The 23,849-nt window shown below is 36.0% G+C and overlaps 1 protein-coding gene across 5 annotated transcripts in view; it reads left to right on the top strand.

The window, feature by feature from the left end:
• The window catches only part of COL24A1 (collagen type XXIV alpha 1 chain), a 395,660-nt gene that overhangs the window by 119,200 nt on the left and 252,611 nt on the right, over positions 1-23,849 (top strand). For all 5 annotated transcript variants that reach the window (XR_006383188.1, XM_044238615.1, XM_044238616.1 and 2 more), the window contains 2 exons: positions 65-118; positions 4,647-4,700. Coding sequence is in view for 4 of the 5 variants with exons in the window: in XM_044238615.1 (XP_044094550.1) it covers positions 65-118; positions 4,647-4,700 (108 nt within the window). In the remaining variant the exon portion in view is untranslated. The remainder of the gene's footprint in view (positions 1-64; positions 119-4,646; positions 4,701-23,849) is intronic.

Genomic DNA, 23,849 nt, shown 5'->3' with positions numbered 1-23,849 from the left:
AGAGGCATAGCTGTCTCTTGTGGTATAATAGCTTTCATCTTCTTTCTATTATTCTCTTCTGTAGGGTGCTGTTGGTGTTCCAGGACCACCAGGGATGAGAGGAAAGCCAGGACCTTCAGTAGGTTTGAACTTTTCCTTTGCTTTTTCCCATTAACAAAGTGTACATCATGGCATGAGTCTTGACACTTGTTGGTATTAGTGGAATGTAAGTAGGAGCTAGAGTTACCAATCTGACATTTTTTTTCTCCGCAGTTTTAGGGTACAGCTAATCCTTCAAGTTTTCAGCTTTTCAGCTCATATTCCGTAGAGTATTGGACCTCATCCTTCCTGCCCTCCCCCTCATCCCAGGCCAAAACCAAATTTCTGTGGGCCCTAAAGATTTTGTTTGATCTGTTATGAATAATACTATTCATAACTATTGTTATTCATAATAATACTATTATGAAGTAAATGATAGATATTTAAGACAAAAAATACAAAGCTCCTTAAATAATGTTTTAATTTTTCCAAATATCTTTCATTCTAATATATTTCATTAAAGAAATATTGTGAAGAAAAGATAGCATGTCACACCCCGTGGGCACAAATATACTAATTCTTTGTCTTTTTTTTTTTTTTTTTTTTAACCTTTGGGCATCTGTTAATTGAAAAAAAAAATACCTTATATTGTAGTTAACATGAAACCTAACTCAAACTGAAATTATCGAGTAATTAAAATCATTTAAATAATGGTTAAAACATGAGTTAAGTATGTCTTTCTACATTAAAAGTCATGATAATTATTATAGCTCAGATGTACTAAGTGTTTACAAAATACCAGTCACTATTCTAAGTCTATACTTCTAATTTAGTCTTTACAAAAATCATATGAAGTTGGTACTATTATTCTTATTTTACAGATTGGAGAAACTGAGACACAGAGTTAAGTAACTTGTCCATGTTTCCATAGTTAGTTGTTGGCAATCTGGGAAAATCTAGGTAATTATATGTCAGAGCTCACATACTCAGCCACTGTGCCATACTGTTGTAGGATTTAATATTTTAAGATTGCTCTGGGATTTCTAATATTGATTACAACTCTATGAAGGTGCAGGTGATTATAGATAGAAAAATAGATGGAAATTATAATTTATTAATATAACACTAAAATCTACATTTTAAAGAGTTGTTCCCTGAGCAAATCATTGTGTTTCCTCTATCTCCTCCTATCTCAGGATTGAAGCAGCATTAAGACATAACACTTTTCATACCTCATTTAGTATAACTTCTAACAGTGATGGCAATTCATATACATCTCTCAGAAAGTTTTTATTCCAAAGAAAATTTTCAGTGTCTTTTTGTCAAGTGACATGCTGGTGGTGAGCTTTGCTCTTACTAGTTTTTTGCCATGAACTCGGAGTAAACCTGGTCAGTCATGTACCCACACTTGGGCTCTGGAGTTGAATCTCAGAAATTCCAAACTGTATAAATAAAAGGCATGAAAACAGGTCATGAAGCTAACAAAAAGCTTCTGTTTTTCAAGGATTAGTCCAATCACATAACAGGAACTTACAATATCTGCAGTGGCTAGCAAAGCAAAGCCCTAAACTTCTTACATCCTAATTGTTCATAATGTGAGGGTTTTCTGACTTTCAACAATAATAATAAAAGGAGCAGGTACAACACATTTTCTAAGGCCAATACTGAGTGATAAATCATATCAATATTATTCTTTTTTTTTTTTTAAGATTTTATTTATTTATTTGACAGACAGAGATCACAAGTAGGCAGAGAGGCAGGCAGAGAGAGAAGGGGAAGCAGGCTCCCCGTGGAGCAGAGAGCCCGATGCGGGGCTCGATCCCAGGACCCTGAGATCATGACCCGAGCTGAAGGCAGAGGCTTTAACCCACTGAGCCACCCAGGCACCCCTCAATATTATTCTGTAATGCTTTACAATTAATTACTGGATAAAACTTAAGTCAGGTATCATGCTTATACAAAGTAAATCTTTTTAATGTCTCCCTTACTTTTTGATACAGTTTGTATTGATAACATGTTTATTGTGAGGCAGAGGGGATATACTTCTCTGAGAAACAGACTTAGACTTTAGTCGCAGCCCTGACACTGACTAGCTATGACCTTGAGTATTTAACCACTGTGACATCCAGTTACTTGTTTAAACTGAGAGTCTCACTACATCATATTTAAGGTTCCTTGTAAATCTGTGACTCTTTCGTTTTCTCTCTCAGTGACAATGTTTACCAGTAATTCTCTAGTCTAAGCTAAAGAAAAGATGGAGAGCCTGTTTCGCCTTTAACACTTTGTCTTAAAACCCTTAATATTATTTTTTTTCTTGAAATAAATCACCAGAACCAACTCTATTTTTTTTTTTTTTTTTAGGGCTGTGATGCAGGGAGCATTAAGATGATAATAGTGAGGATTTTACTTGCTCATTTTGTACCTTTCTTTGTTTTTCTAATAAGAAATAGATTTTTAATGTCAACAGTGATTACTTTGGTAGGAGATAGTTTACCATTTTTTGTTTGTTTTGTCAAATCTTTGAAAAATATATACATCAGACTGTAGATAGGCTAGAGATATATGAATTAATATTTGTGAAGAGTCTGTAGTCTCTCACTTGTTTGTATCTTACTAATAGAAAAAAATTATAGAGGTTTGACCAAGAAACCTTCTCTAGTTTTGGAAGGAGACCTGTTTAATGAATAATTGCTTGCACTGAATCTGTTATATTAAAAAGAAATTATACAAGTTAGTGCCTCTCTAAATCAATTATTTACTATCATGAAAAGAATATCAAAGTCATAAAGATGTCTCTCTTATTTTACATCTCCTACTTTTGGCTTTCTGTTTTCTAAGATGCTGGCATTAGTGACTTTTGTCCCCCCCAAATGAATCTAAGTTGGAACATGAAAGAATACCTATAAGATAAAAGAAAGAATGTCCTGATTTGGAAGGCTTTCTACATTTTGGAATTAGGGAATCTTTAGCTCTGGAAGCATCTAAAAACCAGAGGTTTCTGATTGGTAATTACCAGTCAGAAGTTGTTAATTAATATTATTTCCTTAAAACAAAGAAAACAAAGGCAATTATTATGCCTTTCCATATTTTTAACTAGAAGTTGTCAATTAGAGAGGTTTACTCAATCCTACTCCATTGTCTAAAACTTACTTGAAAACTGAGTTTTTTTTAAAGGAGACTTGACTTTCAAGGAAACTTCCAGTTAAAGTTTTTTAAAATGAAGATTTATTCTGAAGAATGGAATTTTTCAAAATTTGTGTTTATAGATATCTGGTTGTCAATTAACTTTTCCAGAAAGAAACACCTAGAGGATGCTGTTTTTTCCTCAAAGCTTGTGAATTTAGCCTCTCATTTGTTTTTTGCCACCAGAGGTCTCCAGTGAGAGCCCCATCTTTATCTCTCTAAGAGAGGTACTTGCCATTTTAAGAATTCAAGGCTCCTCTAGGTACTGATTATGATGAATTTTGACTTTATATAGGAGCATTCAAGTCAAGTTTTATGTAATACTTCATTACTTTTCTCTAGATTTGATTGTGCATTGTTTTGTATCCAGATACTTAAGCGCTGTATGAGAATGGCGTTAGTGCTTATGGAAAATTGCTTTACTTCTTGAAATGTGGATAAGCACATATTATTTCTTATAATTTTATGTAATCTGAGAACTATTAGGTCAAATTTGAAACTCACATAGAAATTTAATATGGCAGAAATAATGAAGTCAGCAGCTTTTCTGGTGAAAAGAAGGGTATTAAACTACTGCCTCCTTTCATCTCTAGTTTCAGGCTTTATAACCACTTTTCTCTCCTCTGAACTTGCTCTCCAGCCCTGACTCTGCCTGGTTATTCCAGATGTCAGAAGATGGCTTCAGAAATATTGACAACAAATCCTCAAATTTTTAATATAATAATGATCTAAATAATCTAGGAATTATTGGCACCCAGGAGAGGACAGAGGATATAAAGGGAAAGGTTAATGGTTATAAAATTGGTTAACATTTATTGCCAGGCACTGTGCTAAACCCAGCACCTTAAATATATTTCTTCCTTTAATCCTCACAATTACCCTGTAACAATGTTAGTACCTGTTAGCATTTTTATTCCTATTTTATTGTTAAGAAAACTGAGCCTAAGAGGGATTAAGCAGCAGGGATTTAAATCCAGATGATCCTTAATTACTAAATCAGGCCCTTGTAGTATCAAAGGAGCAGGGAATTTTCAGGGACTGTCCCGGACTCTGATTGTTTATGAAACCAAGTCTTTATCTAGAGTCCCCTACCTTGTTAAGTCGAGCCCTTATCTCTGGATAACCTACACATTCACACACTATTTTTATCTTGATTTGAACACTTAACGGTTTGTTTGTATCTCCAGCACTTAGGAGTAAATATATATTACATCCATACACCTTTTATTTAAATAAGTTTTCCACAGTGATGATGGTTACAAATTAAGTCTTTCTGAATGGTTGTTTCAACTTTGTTTGACACAATATATTGAGTGTTGTTTGCTGAAAAGTCATTAAAATTTTATGTGGCATAATACATTGAGTTCTGTTTGCTTACCATATGTCTGCTTTAAATTGTATATAACAGATTCATACTTCTACTTTGATCCCCACCCCCATCTTAGGGCCAGATCGGTGACCCAGGACCCCAAGGACCATGTGGACCTCCAGGACCAGAGGTAAAATGTTGGTGGGAAAATAATAAATTTAAAACAAAAGTCATAAAAATTAAACTTGATTGTAAAACATGTTTTTACATAACAGGCTTAAGAAAGATTCTTGTTAAAGTTCACATCTTTGTAAATAGTTTGAACTAAAATCTTTTTTCTCCCATATCAAAAGGTATGCAACAGTGATCCCAAGGCAACAAAAATGTATTAGCCACATTATAATCCTGATTAGATCACAGCTGACTTAATTTGTTCAGCACAACTCTTAATAACACATACTTGGGGCATGAAATCAAAGTCAGCATTCGGGGAAGGAGGATATTGTTTTGAGTAATTTAAGCAATTATTAACAGATAATTAAAGTAGTAATTAACACATTAATATAAGTTTATATCTTCTGTGGGCCTGTATGCTTTTAATATTATTTCATGAAAACCTTCCTGGAATGAATTCTTTTTACCTGTCTTCACATACTGAGGATACAGAACCTAATTTATGTTTTATTATCTTTAAAGATTATTATCATGAACATGGGTTGTTCTGTTGTAACTTTAGTTACAGATAAGATACCTGCTAGGGTGGACGGTGTCACCTCCTAATTATCTGTATGGTTGGGATCATTTTCTTCTGTTTCCTAAAGCCAGGTTAAAGCATGCATGGGCCGTGTTTTAAAATATTACTTGGTCTTCCAAAGATGTTTCTTTCTTCTCTCTCACCTCTGAGCTTTTATGATTTGCAATTATCTTTCAAAACATTGTCTCCTTGTGTTTGATTTCTGCACTGCTCATACAAGGTCCTGATCTCTGGTCTTGTCAGGCTGTGCCCATTCCATCTGCTCAACTGCATTGAATGTTTTCACTGGGCCAAAGATGTAAGCTGTACTCATGTAATTCGTTTTGGAAAATGGGTCTAGTCTAAAGATCTTAAGAGTTTTTTTAATCATAAAAGTATAATGTGTAGGCAGTTGTATATGAGGCAACACTTGTATCTGACTCCTTCTCAACATTAGACTTTTGATAGAGTTGCAGGCCCAAGAATTTACAATAGTATGTTTAATATTATATCAAGCCTGAAAAGTTTCTACTTGCACAGTAGATAAATTTTCTCAGATAAGGAGTTTTGTATGTTGTGTTAAATTGAGACTTTACTTAGGCAGTGATCAAAGATTTTTAAGCAAGGGAGTGAAATGATCAGACTTGTGTTTTCAACACATGTTTGGTAGCAAGGGCGAAATGGTAAAAGAGAAGGAGAGAGGGAGAGGTGACAAAGCTAACCGAACACTATTTAAGAGGATAATGCAAGGCCAGTCTATAAATGATGAAGACCTGTTACAATTGAGAAGAAAGGATGGCTTCAAGAAATTATTAGGATATATAATTCACAGCACTTGAACCACTCCAGTTCATTTAGTTTGTGTGAGATGGGAATAAGGGACAATTTTAATGTTTCTTGCTTGAGGAGTTAGGTAGAATGTGGGATCACCATTCTAAAAAGAGAATAAAAAGAGAGAAGGAAAAATACTCAGAGGGATGGGTAGAGATAATGCTTTGGTTTTGAATTTGTAAGGGCTACGGTGTCTGTTGGACATATAAGAAATTAGTCTGTGAGTGTATAGAAAACTACAGACCTGAAACTCGGAGGAGAATAGGACTAGAGATAAACGTTTGTAATCATCTACATAGAGCTATTAGATGAAACAATTGTAACAGACGAAATCATTTAGTGAGAGTATATGCAACAAGCTTTTGAAAATATCACACCTGGACACTCACCCGCAGAAGGATACATTTCCTAACTACAGTGAAATTAAGCTTTAAATTAACAATATAAGAGCTGTAAAATAAACTTTGGTAATGTAAAAACATACAGAAAAGGAAAAAAAATCACAATAGAAATTAGAAAATATTTAGAACTGGAGGAGAACAAACCACTTTAAAAACTTTAGGTGTTGGGGTGCCTGGGTGGCTCAGTGCGTTGGGCCTCTGCCTTCAGCTCAGGTCATGATCTCAGGGTCCTGGGATCGAGTCCTGCATCGGGCTCTCTGCTCAGCAGGGAGCCTGCTTCCCTCTCTCTCTCTCTCTCTGCCTGCATCTCCGTCTACTTGTGATTTCTCTCTGTCAAATAAATAAATAAAATCTTTAAAAAAAATTAAAAAAAAACAAAAAACAAAAAAAAAACTTCAGGTGTTGGACCTAAAGTAACTCCTGGGGGGAAATTCACATTTCTCTAAAAAGCAAGAAAGATCAAGAATAAATGGGTTGTGTACTCACAAAACAAACTGAGGGATGCTGGTGGTTGGGGAGGTAGGGGATAGGATGGTTGGGTTACAGACATGTTACAGACATTGGGAGGGTATGTACTGTGGTGAGTGCTGTGAAATGTGTAAGCCTGATGATTCACAGACCTGTACCCCTGGGGCAAATAATACATTGTATGTTAATACAAATAATTTGAAAAAAAGAACAAGTGAGTTTTTCATAGAACAAGTATAGAGATTTGTTTCAAATAGAGAAAGAAGTTAAAAGAGGTGAAATAGAGTAGATTTTGTTTTCTCTAAATGTAGGAGACACACCCAAGAGTTAGAGGACTGTGGACATACGAAAAGAGGGTGCTTGAGGAGATCTGTGAGAAGTAAGTGGGGGAGTGAGTAAAGACTTATAAAATAATTTCTGAGTGGTATTAAGAACTCAGCTGAGGGGATGCCTGGGTGGCTCAGTTGTTTAAGTGTCTGCCCTTGGCTCAGGTCGTGGTCCCAGAGTACTGGGATCGAGTCCCACATCAGGCTCCCTGCTCAGTGGGGAGCCTGCTTCTCCCTTTGCCTGCCACTCCCCATGCTTGTGCTCGCTCTCTCTTGCTCTTTCTGACAGATAAATAAATAAAGAAATAATCTTAAAAAAAAAAAATAACTCAACTGAGATTGAAGAGCCATCTTTTCTCAAAACATAGCCGCAAAGCCCTGTACTTTTTTTTTATTGTATTGTAAATTTTAGTCTGAACTTCCTACTGGCCAAAACAGTAAAACATGTTCAACTATATGACTCTCTTCTCCTCTGTATAAAAAACACTTTAATAGTTCAAAAGAAGGGCAGCAGTTCATGGTATTGTGTGATTTCCATCTTTAAGACTGATGTCATAATGTCAAAGTATAATTCAGTAAAAGTAATTCTATTAGGAGCCAAATGATGACACCTAGTTTTATACTTCTGTGATAGTGTTTGTTAATTACTGTGTGATAAAAAGTTTAAGTTGATATCTGAAAAAGTAACATAGTTTTGGGATTAATACAGCCTGAGTAACTTGAGCAGATCACTTGGAGTTTTTTGTTTGTTTGTTTGTTTTTGTTTTTTCTAAATGGGTTATCAGTTGTCCCAGAACTATTTGTTAAGCAATTGGTCTTTACTTTAGTCATTTTTAAATGCCACCTCTATAAATACTAAATTTTCATGTTTCGTTGGTCTATGTCTGGATTTTGTTTTCTGTTCCATTTGAATGATTCCTACACAAATGTCACATTGTTTCAAAGGTAGAAAAAAAAAAACCTGGTTTCCCTTGTATGTTAGTCTTCTTTTGTCTTGATACTTTAAAATGTTTTTCTTTATCACTATATTTTGCCAGTTTGATTACAGTGACTTGGTGTGGATCTGTTTTGTTGATTTTGCTGGGGCTTCTCTGTGCCTCCTAGATCTGGATATCTGTTTCCTTCCCCAGTTAAGGGAAATTTTCAGCTATTATTTCTTCAAATAAATTTTCTGCTCTCTTGTTTCTCTCTCTTCTTCTTTCTGAGACTCCTGTAATATGAATGTTATTATGGTTAAGGGAGTCATTGAGTTCCCTAACTCTATTCTCCTTTTGTTCAACTTGATTACTTGCCATTACTCTGTTTTTTAGGTCATTAATTTGTTCCTCTGCTTCTTCCAGTCTGTTGTTAATTCCATCAAGCATGTTTCTCATTTTATTTATGGAGCCCTTTATCTCTGCTACACTATTCCTTATCTCTGTGTTAAAGGTCTCACTCATGTCTTTCACTCTTTTCTCAAGTCCAGGGAGTATCCTTATGATCATTAGTTTAAATTCTATATCATGCATGTCACTTATGTCTGTTTCACTTAAATCTCTGGCTGTAACCTTGTCCTCTTCTTTCATTTGGGATAAATTTATCTGTCTTCTCATTTTTTCTAAGTTTCTGTGCCTGTTTCTCTGTGTTAGGAAAGTCAACTATGTCTGCTGTTTTTGAGGGGAATGGCCTTATGAAGAGGAGGTCCTATATTGCCCTGTTCTCTAGTATCCTTTGTCCTTCAGGGTCTGGCAATTTTGAGAGTGTCTCCAGAGTATGTGTGCTTTGCTGCTTTGTTCTGGCTCCTTTATCCATTAGCCCAGTCATCTGCAGGGGCTCTCTTTGCCTGTTGTGAGTAGTATTTGGTCCTTGGCCTGAATGTGGCACGTTCTAACTAGATATGCTCTGATCGGTTTATGAAATGAGACCTGTTGCCACTGCCACTGGAACTGATGTTCTGCAAACCTTCACATTAGGAGATCCAAAATGAGCAGGGCTTTGGGTTGATCTTAAAGGGGAGAGACCCACTGCAACTGAGGCAAACATGACTGGGAGGGCCAGTTCCACTGGAGCACAAGGTGATAGGCCTTGGTATAAGCATATTGGATAGGGAGTACTGGGCTGTGCTGGTTTCTGCAGGGCACCCTGTGCTTATACTGAGGTGCAGGGCAGGGACACAGCTTTAGTCTGTTCATTTGTTTCCAGAGGGGTCTTTCCATGAATGCTGCCTCTTTGAGACATACTCCAAGATGAATGAATAACCTCCCTACTATGTGACCCCAACACTCTTCAGATTGCTGTTTCCATGCTGTATGTCAACAGATTGCCTGCTTTCTCTCCACGATCAGGGCAGTGCACTCTGGGGTCTATCTCAGCCATACCCACCTTTAAAAATTGAGGTTTTAAGCCCTGTTGGTTGCAAGAACTTAAAAAATTCAGCCCCTCTCCCTTTCCAAGCTATTGTTATGTGGATTCCTTTTCCTCACATACTGACCTGTGTTCTAGTCTTATCATTCCCCCTCCTCTACAACTGCAGCTCCTTCCCCAGCACATCAGCCATAATCCTTTCTTTCCCCAAGCACATCTTCACTTTCTTTTTTTTTTTTTAATATTTTATTTATTTATTTGACAGAGAGATCACAAGTAGGCAGGCAGAGAGAGGGGGATGCAGGCTCCCTGCTGAACAGAGCTTGGTGCAGGGCTCGATCTTAGGACTCTGAGATCATGACCTGAGCCGAAGGCAGAGGTTTAACTCACTGAGCCACCCAGGTACCCACATCTCTGCACTTTCTACTACCTTCTTTGATGTGGCTTCTTCTCTACCTTTCGTTGTAGAGTTTGTTCTGCCAGTCTTCTGATCAATTTGGGGGCTATTTAGGAGGATTTAATAGTTACCTAGTTGTATTAGCAGAACAGGGCATACCTAGGGTCCTCTTCCTCTGCCACCATCTTCTCTCCTTCGTATCACTTCTTTTCCATTCACCCATCAAATGGATTATTTTTAGATAATCCACTTTAGAATTTTGTTTCCTTACTTTGCCTGTTGTGAATTAATATTGCAAAGAACATAGGGGTGAATACATCTTTTTAAGTTAGTGTGTTCTATTTCTTTAGATAAATACCTAAAAGTGGAATTGCTTGATCATATGGTAGTTCTATTTTTAATTATTTTTAGGAAACTTCATACTGTCTTCTATAATGGCTGTATCAATATTTACCAATATATACTAATATTTATTTGTACTTTTGCATCAGTATTTATAAGTGGTCTTGATCTATAATATTCAATCTTTTTTTGTACTTCTTTGTCAATTTTAGGTTTTAATGTTATACTTATTTTGTGAAAATAATTAGGAAGTCTTCTTAATTTTTAGTGCTACGGAGTAATTTATGAAACATTGGGCCTATCTTATGTATGAGTCTTTGATGGAGTTCCTCTGTGAAACCATCTGGAATTGATACTTTTTTATGGGGTAGTTCCTTGATGAATATTTTTACAGCTTCTGCAGAAATTAACCTTCTTAAGCTATCTCTAGGTTAAATTGTCTTTAGGAAATTATCTATCTCATCTAGGTTTTCAAATTTACTTCCATATAAATCCACAAAATAGTCTCATGGTTTTTAAATTTTTGTTTTAATGATTGTTTTCCATGTGCCATGAATTTTTTTTTTTAATATTTGTGTATGTACTTATCCTTTTTTTCTTGTTTTGGTTAGGTGATTCCATTTGTCCAGTTACTTTTTTCTCAAAATTTTGAAATTTTTATTTATTGTTTTTCTGTTTTTCCTTTCTCTACAAATTAGTTTCTCCTTTTGTCTTTATTATTTCTTGAATATTCTTTTTTTTTAAGTTAGGAATTTAATTTTAATTAATTTTATTTATTTTTGTTGTTTTATTTTCATTCCAAAAACTATTAAGAACTGTTATTTTCCCTCTGCCTACTACTTTAAATGTATTTCAAAGATTCTGTCATGCAGTATTTTTATTACCATTGTCTTTGAGATACTTTGTAATTTCAGTTATTTCTCTTATCACGCAGGAGTTATTTAAAAAGAAATTTTAGAATTTCCAGGTGGGAGAGCCTCTTGTTATGGTTTTGTAATAATTCTTACTTTTATTGCATTGTTATCAGAAGATTCTATTTTTTGGACCTTATCAATCTTTTCTTTTTTGTGTGATAATTTTTTGTGATTCAATATACACTTGACATTTCATTATACATTTCAATATACACTTGACAATTTTTATTATTAAATGTGGAGTTTAATATACAGTATGTAGTGACTGGCTCTTCTTTATTATGTTGTTTAGGTTTTCCTATATCTTCACTTACTTCTGATCTAATTGATCTATGTAAATGGCATGTACTATGTCTGCTACTCATCTAATTGTTCTTGAGATCACAGTTGTTACTCATCATTCTCTCCTTCACTACCTATTTTAAATTCCTTTCACCTTCAGCTGTCACCTGTGGGTCTTGGTAGCTTACCTTGTGCTATGACCTTGACCTTCATTACTGAGAATATGAACTCTTGAGAGGAGTTCTAAGAGATGTTCAGTGTATCACCTGAATTCCATATGTATCCCTTCCTGCCCTTTTTGTGTAAAGAAGTCTTGCCTGTTTTTGTTTTTCAGGGTCAATTAACCCTGCCAGTATGGTGACTTCCCTTTTTGTTTGTTCAGAGCTTATCATAAAAAGTCCAAAGTGCCCTGTTGACAGCACTAAGTTTAGTTTAGTTTATTGGGATATTTGCTGGGTCTCCTGTCAAGAGAGAGACCCTTTGGGTAACAGGATATCTAACCCTGAAGAGTCCAAGGTTGTGGGGAAAGAAAGTACAAAATATAGTGCATCATTGGGAGTGATGGTAAATAGGACCATATCCACTTCTATTCTTTGGTTTCCAGAATCATGCATCCCTCCTATTAGAGACAAAAGTGCCATATACAGGTCTGTGACTTAAAAAAAAAAATACACTATATCCCAAAGGGTGGTACTCCCTTCATATTGTTTCCTTTAAGTTGGCACTTCAATTATGATTTTGGAAGGCAGTTCGACTGTATTGTAAGGCTGGCTACCTCTAATCGGTGCAGAGTGGGTGAAGGCCAGTGAATCATATCAGGAGCCCACTCTTATAGCTTTGATCTAGAGAGAGTATCTTATTCAAATGCTATCCTCTGTGGGGTTCCATGCCTTTGGATCAAGCATTCTATAATTTTCTAGATAGTGGTGCTAGTTGGAGCTTTAAAGGAAGAAAGCGTAACCTCTTACAAATATGTATTTGTTTCTGTGAAGATGAACTGATACTTCCAAATTTGAAGGGCCCCACATGAATGCAGACTATTTTTAAATCTTCTTTTAATTATAAAGGAAAAGAGTGTGCTTGCCAAATCAGTGATTACATACCAAATATAGAAGGACATAGTAATCTGCTCTGTCTAACACAGCAGCTGCAACTAGGGCTGTGGTAGTCTACAGTCAGTCTCCACAATCCAACTGACTTCTGTAGGTGGTAGTCTGGTGAATTAAACAATGTTCTGATAGAGACCATCACATATAGATATTTTAGATTTTTTAATGCTGTCAGGATCTCTGACATACTCTCTACATGATATGATTGGTAGTCATGTAGATGTGAGTGACTGTCTGATCCTTAGAACCCAGAGGTCTACCTAACGATAGAAATATCTCTTCCATTTAAGTTCTTCTTTAGAGAATCCAGTTCTAATTATTTCTTTTCAACAGATCTTTTTTGAGATAACCATTATATGTTCATCACTAAAAAAGATAAAAAATTTAAAAATGCCGAGGTCAATTAGATTTGGTTTTGACTGCAAAGAACTTATATTCAAGAAATCAGTATTCAGTTCTGACTATGTCAAAGCCTCCACTGTCTCTGTTTGTCTTTTTTTCAGATATCAAAATTAATTAGGTTTGATATAATAAAAAATTAAAAATCAGCTAATTCTTTGAAAGTCTAGAATCAGTTTAGTCTCAGAAAAAAATTATAAAATAGCCAAATAACTCAATTGCTATGGGCACTGAGCTTCCTCTGTTCTTTTCCTTTGGAGCATGAGTTCTTGTCTATCTCAAACAACAAGTGTCTCTTTTCCTTTCCATAATTTACCCTTCTCATCAAAGCTTGTTTCTAAAGATCTGATAAATATATTTTACTCCAGGCAGTAAGTGGTTAGTAGAAGAGCTAACTTCAGTAGAATCCCCTTTCAAGGATATTTACATTTTAACACTAAACAGAAACCTGGAACTAATGCAATGAGTCTTGAATTGTAGAATTTAGGGTGTCATTTAGTGAGCAGGGAAAGATTCATGGGTGATTCAAACTTGGTGCTCCTCAAATTAATCGTACCATCTGTGTTGTCATCTGTACTACCAATAAGATGGGACTGGCCAATATTTCTTTCTAGTACCTTCTAGTTCAGAATCTCAGATCTTCAAAATCAATGAAAGCAAAGCACTCTGAAGTTTTTGTTGTAAATGCTAAGTTTTTTGCCATTGCTTTGAAGAGACTGTTCATCATTAAAATCATCTGACCAAATGTCACTTCAAACCACTTCAAAGCTTTTTTTCTCCTTACTTCATAATGTTTTACTTATTGTAGGCAAGTTAAATGGCTGTACCAGAGAAGTAAACATATCTGTGCACTTAGCTCTTTCCAGAATTATAAATATTAGAGATCTCCCAAGATAAGACATCATGTACCTTAAAACATAAGATTAATTTTTTTCCCATGCTAGTTCTTTGTCTGCTTTTAACAAAAACATATGGAAAATGCTGTACAGGAATCTTCCCTATTTCTTTAACCATAGTAGTATCAGTTTTGAGAACTAAACCTATGTTTCCTCCCAGTTCTGGCAGGAAACCACCTTCAGATTTGGTAGCAGGATAGTTAGAATGTTTGTTGATTCAGCTGTTAACCTCAGTGGACTAGTGAGATTGCCAAATAGTTGAATATTGGATAACGTTCTCGGTAAGTAAGGCCAGTTGTTTACTACAAAATGAGCTAAGACTACTAATCAGAGAGATCCCAGAAGTGGCCAAGCTGTGGGTCCTTTTTTTCCACCAGGGTGGTCTTCACTAGAGACAAATACCAAAGTTCATTTGGAGAGTCTGCCCTTATCAAGCAAAGGTAAACTTCTAAATGTCCATTTTAGTGCCTCAGTGGACTTAACTTGAATAAGGCCACCTGCAGCCAGTTGAGTAGATCTTAGTCCAGATGGATCCCCTTTACTTAAACCAGTTACTTCTTAACAAAGAAGTATCACTTGGGATTGGCTGAGTAATTTGATGTTTTTAGTTGTTACTCAAACACTGGTGCTGAAAGAAAATGTGATCAAATATGTCAATAACAAATTATTTCTTGAGTTCCTACTGTGTGAGAGCTATGCCTATAAACACTATAGGATATATACAAAAATAATATATTGTCTCTAATTTGGGACAATTTATAGTCTATTTTGGAAAAAGAGGACATAAACATATACTATTAGATAATAGCAAAAGTATCATGTAAGAAATAAGTAGTTATTATAGTTCAGTGTTAGTAGAGAGAGATTAAGCAAGAAAGGATTGAGATGGAAGGATTAGGGAAGGGTTTGTGGAAAAGATGGATCTTGAATTACATTGTTGATGAATAAATGGCAGGAGAAGGGGAATGCATTCCAGGCAGAGAAAATCATATGTCTAATTGACATATAACAAATAACATATGTTTAAATTGTGCAATTTGATCATTTTTAACATAGGTATAATTCATGAAACCATCACCAAAATCAGAATTTCTGGGGCACCTGGGTGATTCAGTTGGTTAAGCATCCAACTCTTGGTTTTGGCTCAGGTCACGATATCAGGGTCCTGAGCCTCGCCATCTAGGTAATATGCATAGTGGATTTATAGAACAGTGAATGAAACTGACTGCCTGATGCAGATTCCTTGTGTTGGTATAGAGTGGTAGATAAGGTTATACAACTAGGTTGGTGCCAAATTGCACAAGGCCTTTGACTCCAAGTGATAGTGGAGCCTAATATTACAGTTCTTTATTGTGAAAAATATGGAACCTACCCCCGATCTCCCAAATGAACCAGCCAAAATTTTATTGATTTGCCTGGTTTCTGCCCATAGTGGTCACAAATTTCTGTCCTTTCATAGTGTGGGTGGGAGTTTTCACAACTGTTGTTTAAAAGAGGACAGAATCTTCTGGCTACCCAGCAGGAACCTTAGTACTATTAGTTGCTATTACTAATAGTACTGAGTACTCTTTTTACATTGAGGTAGATCTGAGGTTGCTCACTAGATTAATGAAGAAATCTTCCCACCCAGAGGAAAGTTAACAACTAACAACTGTCTTTGAAGATACTTTCTGTTCCTGGTACTTGGTCTATAGCCATCTCCTCCAATTTCTCCTTTTAGCAGACAATAAAGAAGAGGACCAGTTATTGTCTGGTTGATCATACAGTTTGGTTAACATGTTTACTGCCTATTCGCATGGCCTTTCCTCAAATATAATTAAACATGTGGTAAGGCCTTCATACTTCCTCTTCCAAAAAGCTATGTATCCACCAGTATCCCATTCTCATCACCAGAATTGTCAGAGACTGTGAAGGATCCCAAGCCTGCAAGTTAGCCTGATAGTTTCACAGATTTTTATCAGAAAATGCAAGGGGTGCCTGGGTGGCTCAGTGGGTTAATAAGTCTCTTTGTTTGGCTCAAGTCATGATCTTAGGGTCCTGAGATCGAGCCCCACATCGGGCTGTCTGCTCAGTGGGGAGCCTGCTTTCTCTTCTCTCTCTCTGCTTCCTTGTGATTTGTGTCAAATAAATAAATAAAATCTTTAAAAAAAAAAAAAAGAAGATGCAAGACTCCTCAGACAGAGACAAAGGACAGTTTATTATTCTTAACAATAACAGTTTCCAGAATATCAGCATTTTTGCTCTGATTCATGGAGGCTTACTTCTCATAGGGTGATGTGAGAGAGCTAGATGACATTTGCATATGCAGTAGTTGTATTACCTAAAAGGAACTTGGAACTTAGAGAAACTGAATCTTTTATAATGGTCAGTTATTAAAAACAAAACAAAACAAAACAAAACAAAAAAACAAACTTTGTTCCAGAAAGAAATTATTACATGGACAGTAAGCACTCCTGCCTTTTGCTGCAAAGGGAGACACTATGGCCATTTTTGCTATGGTGAAAATCTCTGAAAAAATAGACTGGAACAGTGGATAGTTGGTAACCCATTTGTATAATGTGCAGAAATGCAAGTGACTATGGAGAAGTGTATACCAGCTGCATGTTAAGTTAAATGTTAGCAGTATAAAGATAGGTAAGATACCTTCATTTTCCTCTATGAGGTCACATTTTATTGGAAAAAAAGAAAAAAAACCTTAATTACAATATGGAGTCATTAGTATTAAATAGCCATATTAACAGAGTTCTATATGAATATAAAGGGAAAAGCTACTGATTCTGGCTAAGGGGAACCGTGAAAGGCCTCACAGATTATGTTATATTTGAGTTGGTAACAATTTATATGAATAGGGAATCTGGAGCAAGGAATTAAAGAAGGCTTCCAAGAAGTCTGGTGGCTTAAGCAAAGACTTGAAGAAATAGTAATGGCTTGTCAAATGGAAACAGAGGGCAAGGGTACTCCAGCACAGATACATGAGGAAGCTAGGTGGGCTTAAAAAACTGCATATAATTCAGTGTTTTAGTCAAGTCTGTTTCCATTAAAAATAACAAAAGCTACCTCAAGTGATTTTAAGCAAAACTTAGCATAGCCTAATATAATCAGGAAGTCCAGCAGTACATGTGCCTAGAGTTTTGACTGAGTATAGAAGTTTGATGACTATAATCAAGACACCGTCCATCTCTTAGCCTTAATTATGTCTGTTGTCTGTTGGCTTCTTTCACAACACACTGTGGAAAAGGTGGTCTTTGGCAATTCTACGCTTATACTGCCCTCAGAGTTAGCAATCTTAGCAGAAAGAAAGCATTCTTTTTTCCTTAGAGCTCTAGCAAAAATTCTAACGTGGATTTCAGCCAATCTGGCTTGGATTACATGATTATCTTTAAATCAGTCACAGTAATCATGAGGTTGGAATACTGTAATTGGCAAGATTTGGGTCATTTACTCACCCCTGGAAATTGGAATTGGGACCAGAAGCACATAGACTGGAAATTGAAGAGTAGTTTTTCAGAGATGGTGAGCAGAAAAAAGATGCTCTCTACATTTTACATTTTTGGTGCCTAGTATCTACATATACCATTCTCCCACTTATACAGATTTTTTTCTTTTTTAAATTAAAGAATGGAGGGGATGACAGAGGAAGAGGGAGAATGACAAGCAGGTTTCACGCCCAGCATGGAGCCCAATGCAGGGCTCAGTCTCACGGCCCTGAGATCTTGATCTGAGCCAAAACCAAGAGTTGGATGCTTAACCAACTGAGCCACCAAGGCACCCCCCTAAACCACACTTATATAGTTTTTAAAATGCCTCTAGGAACAATAGACAGCCACCTGCACAGCTGAAAATAGACTCTCCCTTCTCCAAAGGGAGATAACCCAGTCTATTGATCACTTACTGCTTTTAGCTCCAAGTCCAGATTCTTGGAGTAAAGTGCATTCTTTTCAGTGAGGTCTATATATAGGTCTGATCTCAGATAATCAGTATGATTTTAGAAAGAAAACAAAATAGCCACAATATTCATTCCATTTGGAGAAAAGAGAGAATAGGAAACAAGGTAGGAAACCCATGCCCATAGCTGTGCATTTAAAACAAAAGTAGGCGATTGATATATGCTAGTCCCTCATAAAAATACAAATCAACTTTTAAGTCATCTAACTTCCTATTCCTTGCCACAAACTTACACACACTGAAAAAGGGAAAATCTGAGATGGTCTCCAGAATATACGTTGTATGGTACGAGGACTGGGTACACCCAGTACCAATTACCTTTTGTTTTATACTTTTATTGAGGTGTAACTGAAATATCACAAAGTACATATGTTCAAATTGTGCAATTTGATCATTTTTAACCTAGGTATAATTCATGAAATCATCACCAAAATCTAGATAGTGAACACATCCATCAAATCCCAGAATTTCTGGGGCACCTGGTTGATTCAGTTGGTTAAGTGTCAAACTCTTGGTTTTGGCTCAGGTCATGATCTCAGGGTCCTGAGATTGAGCCCTGTATTGGCTCCATGCTCAGCACAGTGTCTGCTTTAGAGTCTCTCCCTCTCACTCCCCTTTCCCTTTCCCCCTGCTCATGAGCCCTCTCTTGCTCACAAATAAATAAAATCTTTTTAAAAATCCCAAAATTTCTTTGGTCACCATTGTAATTCTTCCTTTCTCTCTCTCATGTTCCTCCCTTCCCTAGTCTAACACTGATCTGCTTTTTGTCACATAGGTTATCCAAATCTAAGGGTCAAATAATGGTCAACATAGTTTATCTTAAAATTAAAACTTTAGTATAGCTTTGTGTGGATTTCAGTAAAATAAAAATGGACTTTGTAACTGATTTTGTAGCGTGACTTCAAGTGTACTGATAATATTATTTAAACAAAGACCTACAAAACAAGTCATTTAGAGAGTGTATGTGGTGTTATAAGGAATTTTCATTGTCATTATTGTCTCTGGATTTTCTCTGTTGAGTTTTTAGGATGCTACATATTAATGGAATTCAGCTGTGCTAAATTTATTACTCAAAAATATAGAATTGCAAAAGGGAAAATACATGAATAGCAGTAATTATTTGCAAAGATTGCAAAGATTTTCAATATTATAACGAAAAAAAATTTGCTTTTGATTGTTTTTAGTTCTAAAACAGCAAAAGAGAGTGAAAGAAAGCCAGATACCTAGATGAATTCCTTATTTTGCCTTTATTTTTCCAGAGGCTCATATTTTCTGTTTGTGGTTTTCCCTGAAGACAGAATAGTTCCTTAATTTGCAGTTGTATGTTGCCCTGTGCTTAAGTTTCATTTCTATAGTTTCCTGGGAAAGTGAATTTATTACTTCTGCCTTGTCAAAAAAAAAATTTTTTTTTGGCATTAACTTTTACATGGATTATTCTCACTCTGAAAAGGTCATTTTCATCTTTTTTTTTTTTATTACTTTCTAACTTGGATTCACCATATTACTGACATGGCATGTACTTCCATAAATGCTAAAAAATAAAATCTTGCAATTGTTTTTTGGATCCATGTCTTAAATGGAATTCTCCCCTTATAGAACCTCTCTTTGTCTGACTGCATTCTTTCTCGTTTGCGTATGTTATAATCCTATCTATAGAAGCAATGCTACTTGGGTTTTGGGGGACAGTGTTTTGTTTGTTTGTTTGTTTTGACAAAGAATAACTTTGAAACTATACAACTGAAAATATAATTGTGTAAATAGTTTATTTTTAATTTGCTCATCAATTAAAGCTGTCAAATCTTCATTGAATGTACTATATCCAAGCACCAAACTAGACTTTGAATAACTTTGCCCTTTAGGAGTCCATAACTTATGTGTTGCCCCAGCTTGAATGATTTATTAGTTTTATCCTGTTTTAATAGGACTGTTTTTATAAGAGATAAATTCATTTTTACTTTGTTCAGACTTATAAACTACTTAAGATAAATTTAAGCCAACTGTATTGTGTTCTTGTATATTTAAAGCAAAATCAATATAAAAGTCAATGAAAAATAGAAAACTTTCAAAAGAGTCAAATGGCCTAAATGATGCTACTGCCTATAACAGCATTTTATTTCTGGGTTCTCTGTTCTGTTTCATTGATATATGTGTTTGTTTTAGGGCTCAGTACCATACAGCTTTGTGATACAGCTTGAAATCAGGAATTGTGATGCCTCCAGTTTTGAACAGAACAAAGCAATACACTATCTCCTGAGAGTGGTCAGTTTATTAGAGGAAATGACATCTCAGAATTGTAAAGAAAGAAAAAAAAATATATATATATATACATAAAATTAAATGCATTGAGAGGGTAGAATATAACTATAAAGATGAAAATTAAAAAAAAAAACTTTAAAGAGACCAAAAAAAAAAAAAAAAAGAAGAGGAAGAAGAAAAAAGTAGAGAGAGATAATGTGATCAGGCAGGTGGATAGAATAGAGCCATATGCTAGATTTTGGGAATATTTTGATGTGTTACAGGAAACTGCATCCCAAAATTCTTTTTTTTAAAGATTTTATTTATTTATTTGACAGACAGAGATCACAAGTAGGCAGAGAGAGAGAAGGAAGCAGGCTCCCTGCCGAGCAGAGAGCCCGACACGGGGTTCGATCCCAGGACCGCGGGATCATGACCCGAGCCGAAGGCAGAGGCTTAACCCACTGAGCCACCCAGGCGCCCCGCATCCCAAAATTTTAAAGAAAGAAAAACTTACGTATATACAAAAAATAAGGTTAAATATAATGAAGGGAGAGAATGTGACTATAAAAATGAAAATTTAAAAAGATTTTTAAAAAAGGAGTTGATAAGTTGATTGAAAAGGAAGAAAGAAAAATTTTAAAAAGAAAAAGATACATTTAAGATATTGAAGTTGAAAGACTAAAGAATCATGGAAAAACCCATGAATTCTGTTTGCTGTATTCCCCTAGAATATTTGTAGTTCTCATTGATCAGTAAACTTAGTCTAGGCTGGATGTTCTTTCTGATCTTCTGGGGAAGGAGCCTGCTGGGTTAATTCCCAAAAACCTTTGCCCTATGAGGAATTGGACCATCCTTGCTTTCCAGGGGCCAGCTAAGTAATCAACCCCGGTTTGCTCTAGGTGCCTTTTGTACCCTAAAGGCTTTCTGTGAAGCTTTAGAGGATAGAATGAAAATGGTGGCCTCCCCATCTGTAGCCCTGGAGCACAGAGCTTGGGATCCCACTCCTTAGCACCCAGAGAAAAGCAGTCAATCACTCCTGTCTCCCAAGTCTCTGTCTGCACTGTGTGCTCACCCAGCCTGGGACTGAGCCTTTGTATCTCGGGCAAATGACCCTATTGGATACTCCAAACCCAGCAGATTCCTACAGCAGATTCCCATGCTGCACCTCCCCAGGGAGGAAGGGGCATCTCCCTGGATTTGCTGCTTCTTGGGTCCCTGCTTGAAGAACAGTGGCCCCCTGACTGTGCTGTCGATCACTATTTATCACAGTCCTGAGCTGAGAGCCCACTCCGTGGCCCACTCTGCTGCTGGCTTCCCTGGGAGCTTGGCTGCACTCAGGCACGCCCAGTCTTCTGTGACCCTGGGGTCCTGAGACCACACTGTCCTAGCAAGTGTTCTGCCCCCAACTTAGCCACCAGACCAATGTCCCTCACCAGAGCAGACTTCTAGAAGTTCTGATTTTGGGTTCTGATGCTTTGTCACTTTCCAGTAGCCAGCTGACAGAGGCTCCCTTACCCCCGTGGTCTATCTTCCCATATATCACCTCAGAGTCACTTCTTTGCACTTCCTACCTTGCAGAAAGTGGTAGCTTTTCTGTTCATAGAGTTGCAGCTATTTTCTTCAGTCTCCGGTTGAGTTCACAGGTGTTCAGAATGGTTTGATAGCTATCTAGCTGAATTCCTGGGACCAGATGAAATTAAGGTGTCCTACTCCTCCATCTTGGAAGCTGCCAAAAACCCATTTACCATTTTTAACCATTTTTTAACTGGAAGGACTATTTTTTTCAGTAGAAAACAGACTTTGTAACACTTATCAAAGAAATACTAAAGTGCTCGATGTATGCCATAGAGTATCATGTACTTACTCTAATAGGACATGCTCGCTTCCAAACCTCTAACTACTGCCAAAATAAGAATGACCACATTTTATCCTTGTGATTTCCCAGGAAACTAATGGAGTCTGCTAGTACTTTGGTTCCCAGGTTTTGCCTTAAAAATTTGAATTTGTCTCTGGCCTTTAGTGATTAGGGAGTAATAAAACATTGGCATTACTGGAGAGAATGCTGAGTCACTCTTATCAGTCCTGTAAACCCATGTGAGAAGTCTGAAAATAGAAGATACATTTTCATTTACGATTTTTAAAGCCTCTTCAGTTTTCTGCTTCTCAATAGAAATTGATTAGACTATTTCTATTAAAAAGGCGTGTAAAATCAACTTACAAAAAGTGTGTTTCTATTCACTAATAAGGAGCTATCTGAAAGAGAAAATTAAGAAAACAATCCCACTTAATAATTATATCAAAAAGAATAAAATCTCTAGGAATAAATTGACTGAGGAGGTGAATGACATCTTTACTGAAAGCTTTAAGACACTGATGAAAGAAATTGAAGAAGACTCACATAAAATGGAAAGATATTCCATGTTCATGGATTAGAAGAATTAATATTGTTAAAATGTTGATACTACCCAAATGTGTCTATCTACAGATTCAGTGCAAACTCTATCAAAATTCTAATAACATTTTTCACAGAAATAGAACAAATAGTCCTAAAACATATATGGAACCATAGGTAAACTTGAAATGCCAAAGCAATCTCAAGAAAGAACAAAGCTGGAGGGAGGCATCACACTGCTGATTTCAAAGTATATTACAAAGCTATAATAATCAAAACAGTATGGTATTTGCATTAAAAACAGACATATAGGGACACCTGGGTGGCTCACTTGGTTAAGTGACTGCCTTTGGCTCAGGTCATGATCCTGGTGTCCCAGGATTGAGTCCTGCATTGGGCTCCCAGCTTCGCGGGGAGTCTGCTTCTCCCTCTGACCTTCTTCCCTCTCATTCTCTCTCTCTCTATCTCTATCTCTCTGAAATAAGTAAATAAAATCTTTAAAAAAAATCACACACATAGGTCAATGGAACTGAATAGAAAGCCCAGAAATAAATCCATCCATATGCAGTCAATTAATCTATGACAAAGGAGCCAAGAATATAGAACACATTCAATATTTATCCAGGTTGCCACGTCAGGTTTCATTTTCTGATATACAATAATTAGCTTATCCTTTGGATTTATTTATTTATAGATTGTTTATCCATTTACCATTTTTAACCTTTTTTTTTTTTTTTTACCAGGAGGACTATATATTTTAGTAGAAAACAGAGACTTTATAACTCTTAACGAAGAAATACTAAAGTGCTCAGTGTATGTCATAGAGCATCATGGACTTTATTAGGACACTGTAATCGCTTCTCGGCCTTTTGGCTAAGATCAAGTGTATTAGGACACTGTAGTTTCCAAACTTCTAACTACTGCCAAAAGTCATTAAGGGGGTAGATCTTAGAAGTTCTCATCATAATATAAAAAGAATTACAACCATTTGTAGTGATAAAATGTTAACTAGACATTGTGGTAAGCATTTCACAATAAATACATATTTGAATGAATGTGTTTTATAGCTGAAATTAATATGTTATATGTCACTTGTATCTCAGCTGAAAATAAAGGCACCAGAAGTGAGGCTGCTGTTTCTTCTTCTCACTGAGATGTTTATTTTCTATTGTGATGTAATGACTTAACTGAGATAATGAAACACATTGTGGGAGAAACCATTTTGACTTTTCAAATTTTTCCAAATTATTTCAAGTTAAAATGAATGAAAACATCTTTATCAGATTTTTATTTGTAATTTTTTTCTTGTATAGTTTCATGCCA

The sequence above is a fragment of the Neovison vison genome, chromosome 2 (assembly GCF_020171115.1).
Source record: "Neovison vison isolate M4711 chromosome 2, ASM_NN_V1, whole genome shotgun sequence".
Taxonomy (NCBI): domain Eukaryota; kingdom Metazoa; phylum Chordata; class Mammalia; order Carnivora; family Mustelidae; genus Neogale; species Neogale vison.
The sequence above is the reverse complement of the archived record's forward strand: the minus strand, read 5'-3'. Positions and strand labels throughout refer to the sequence as shown.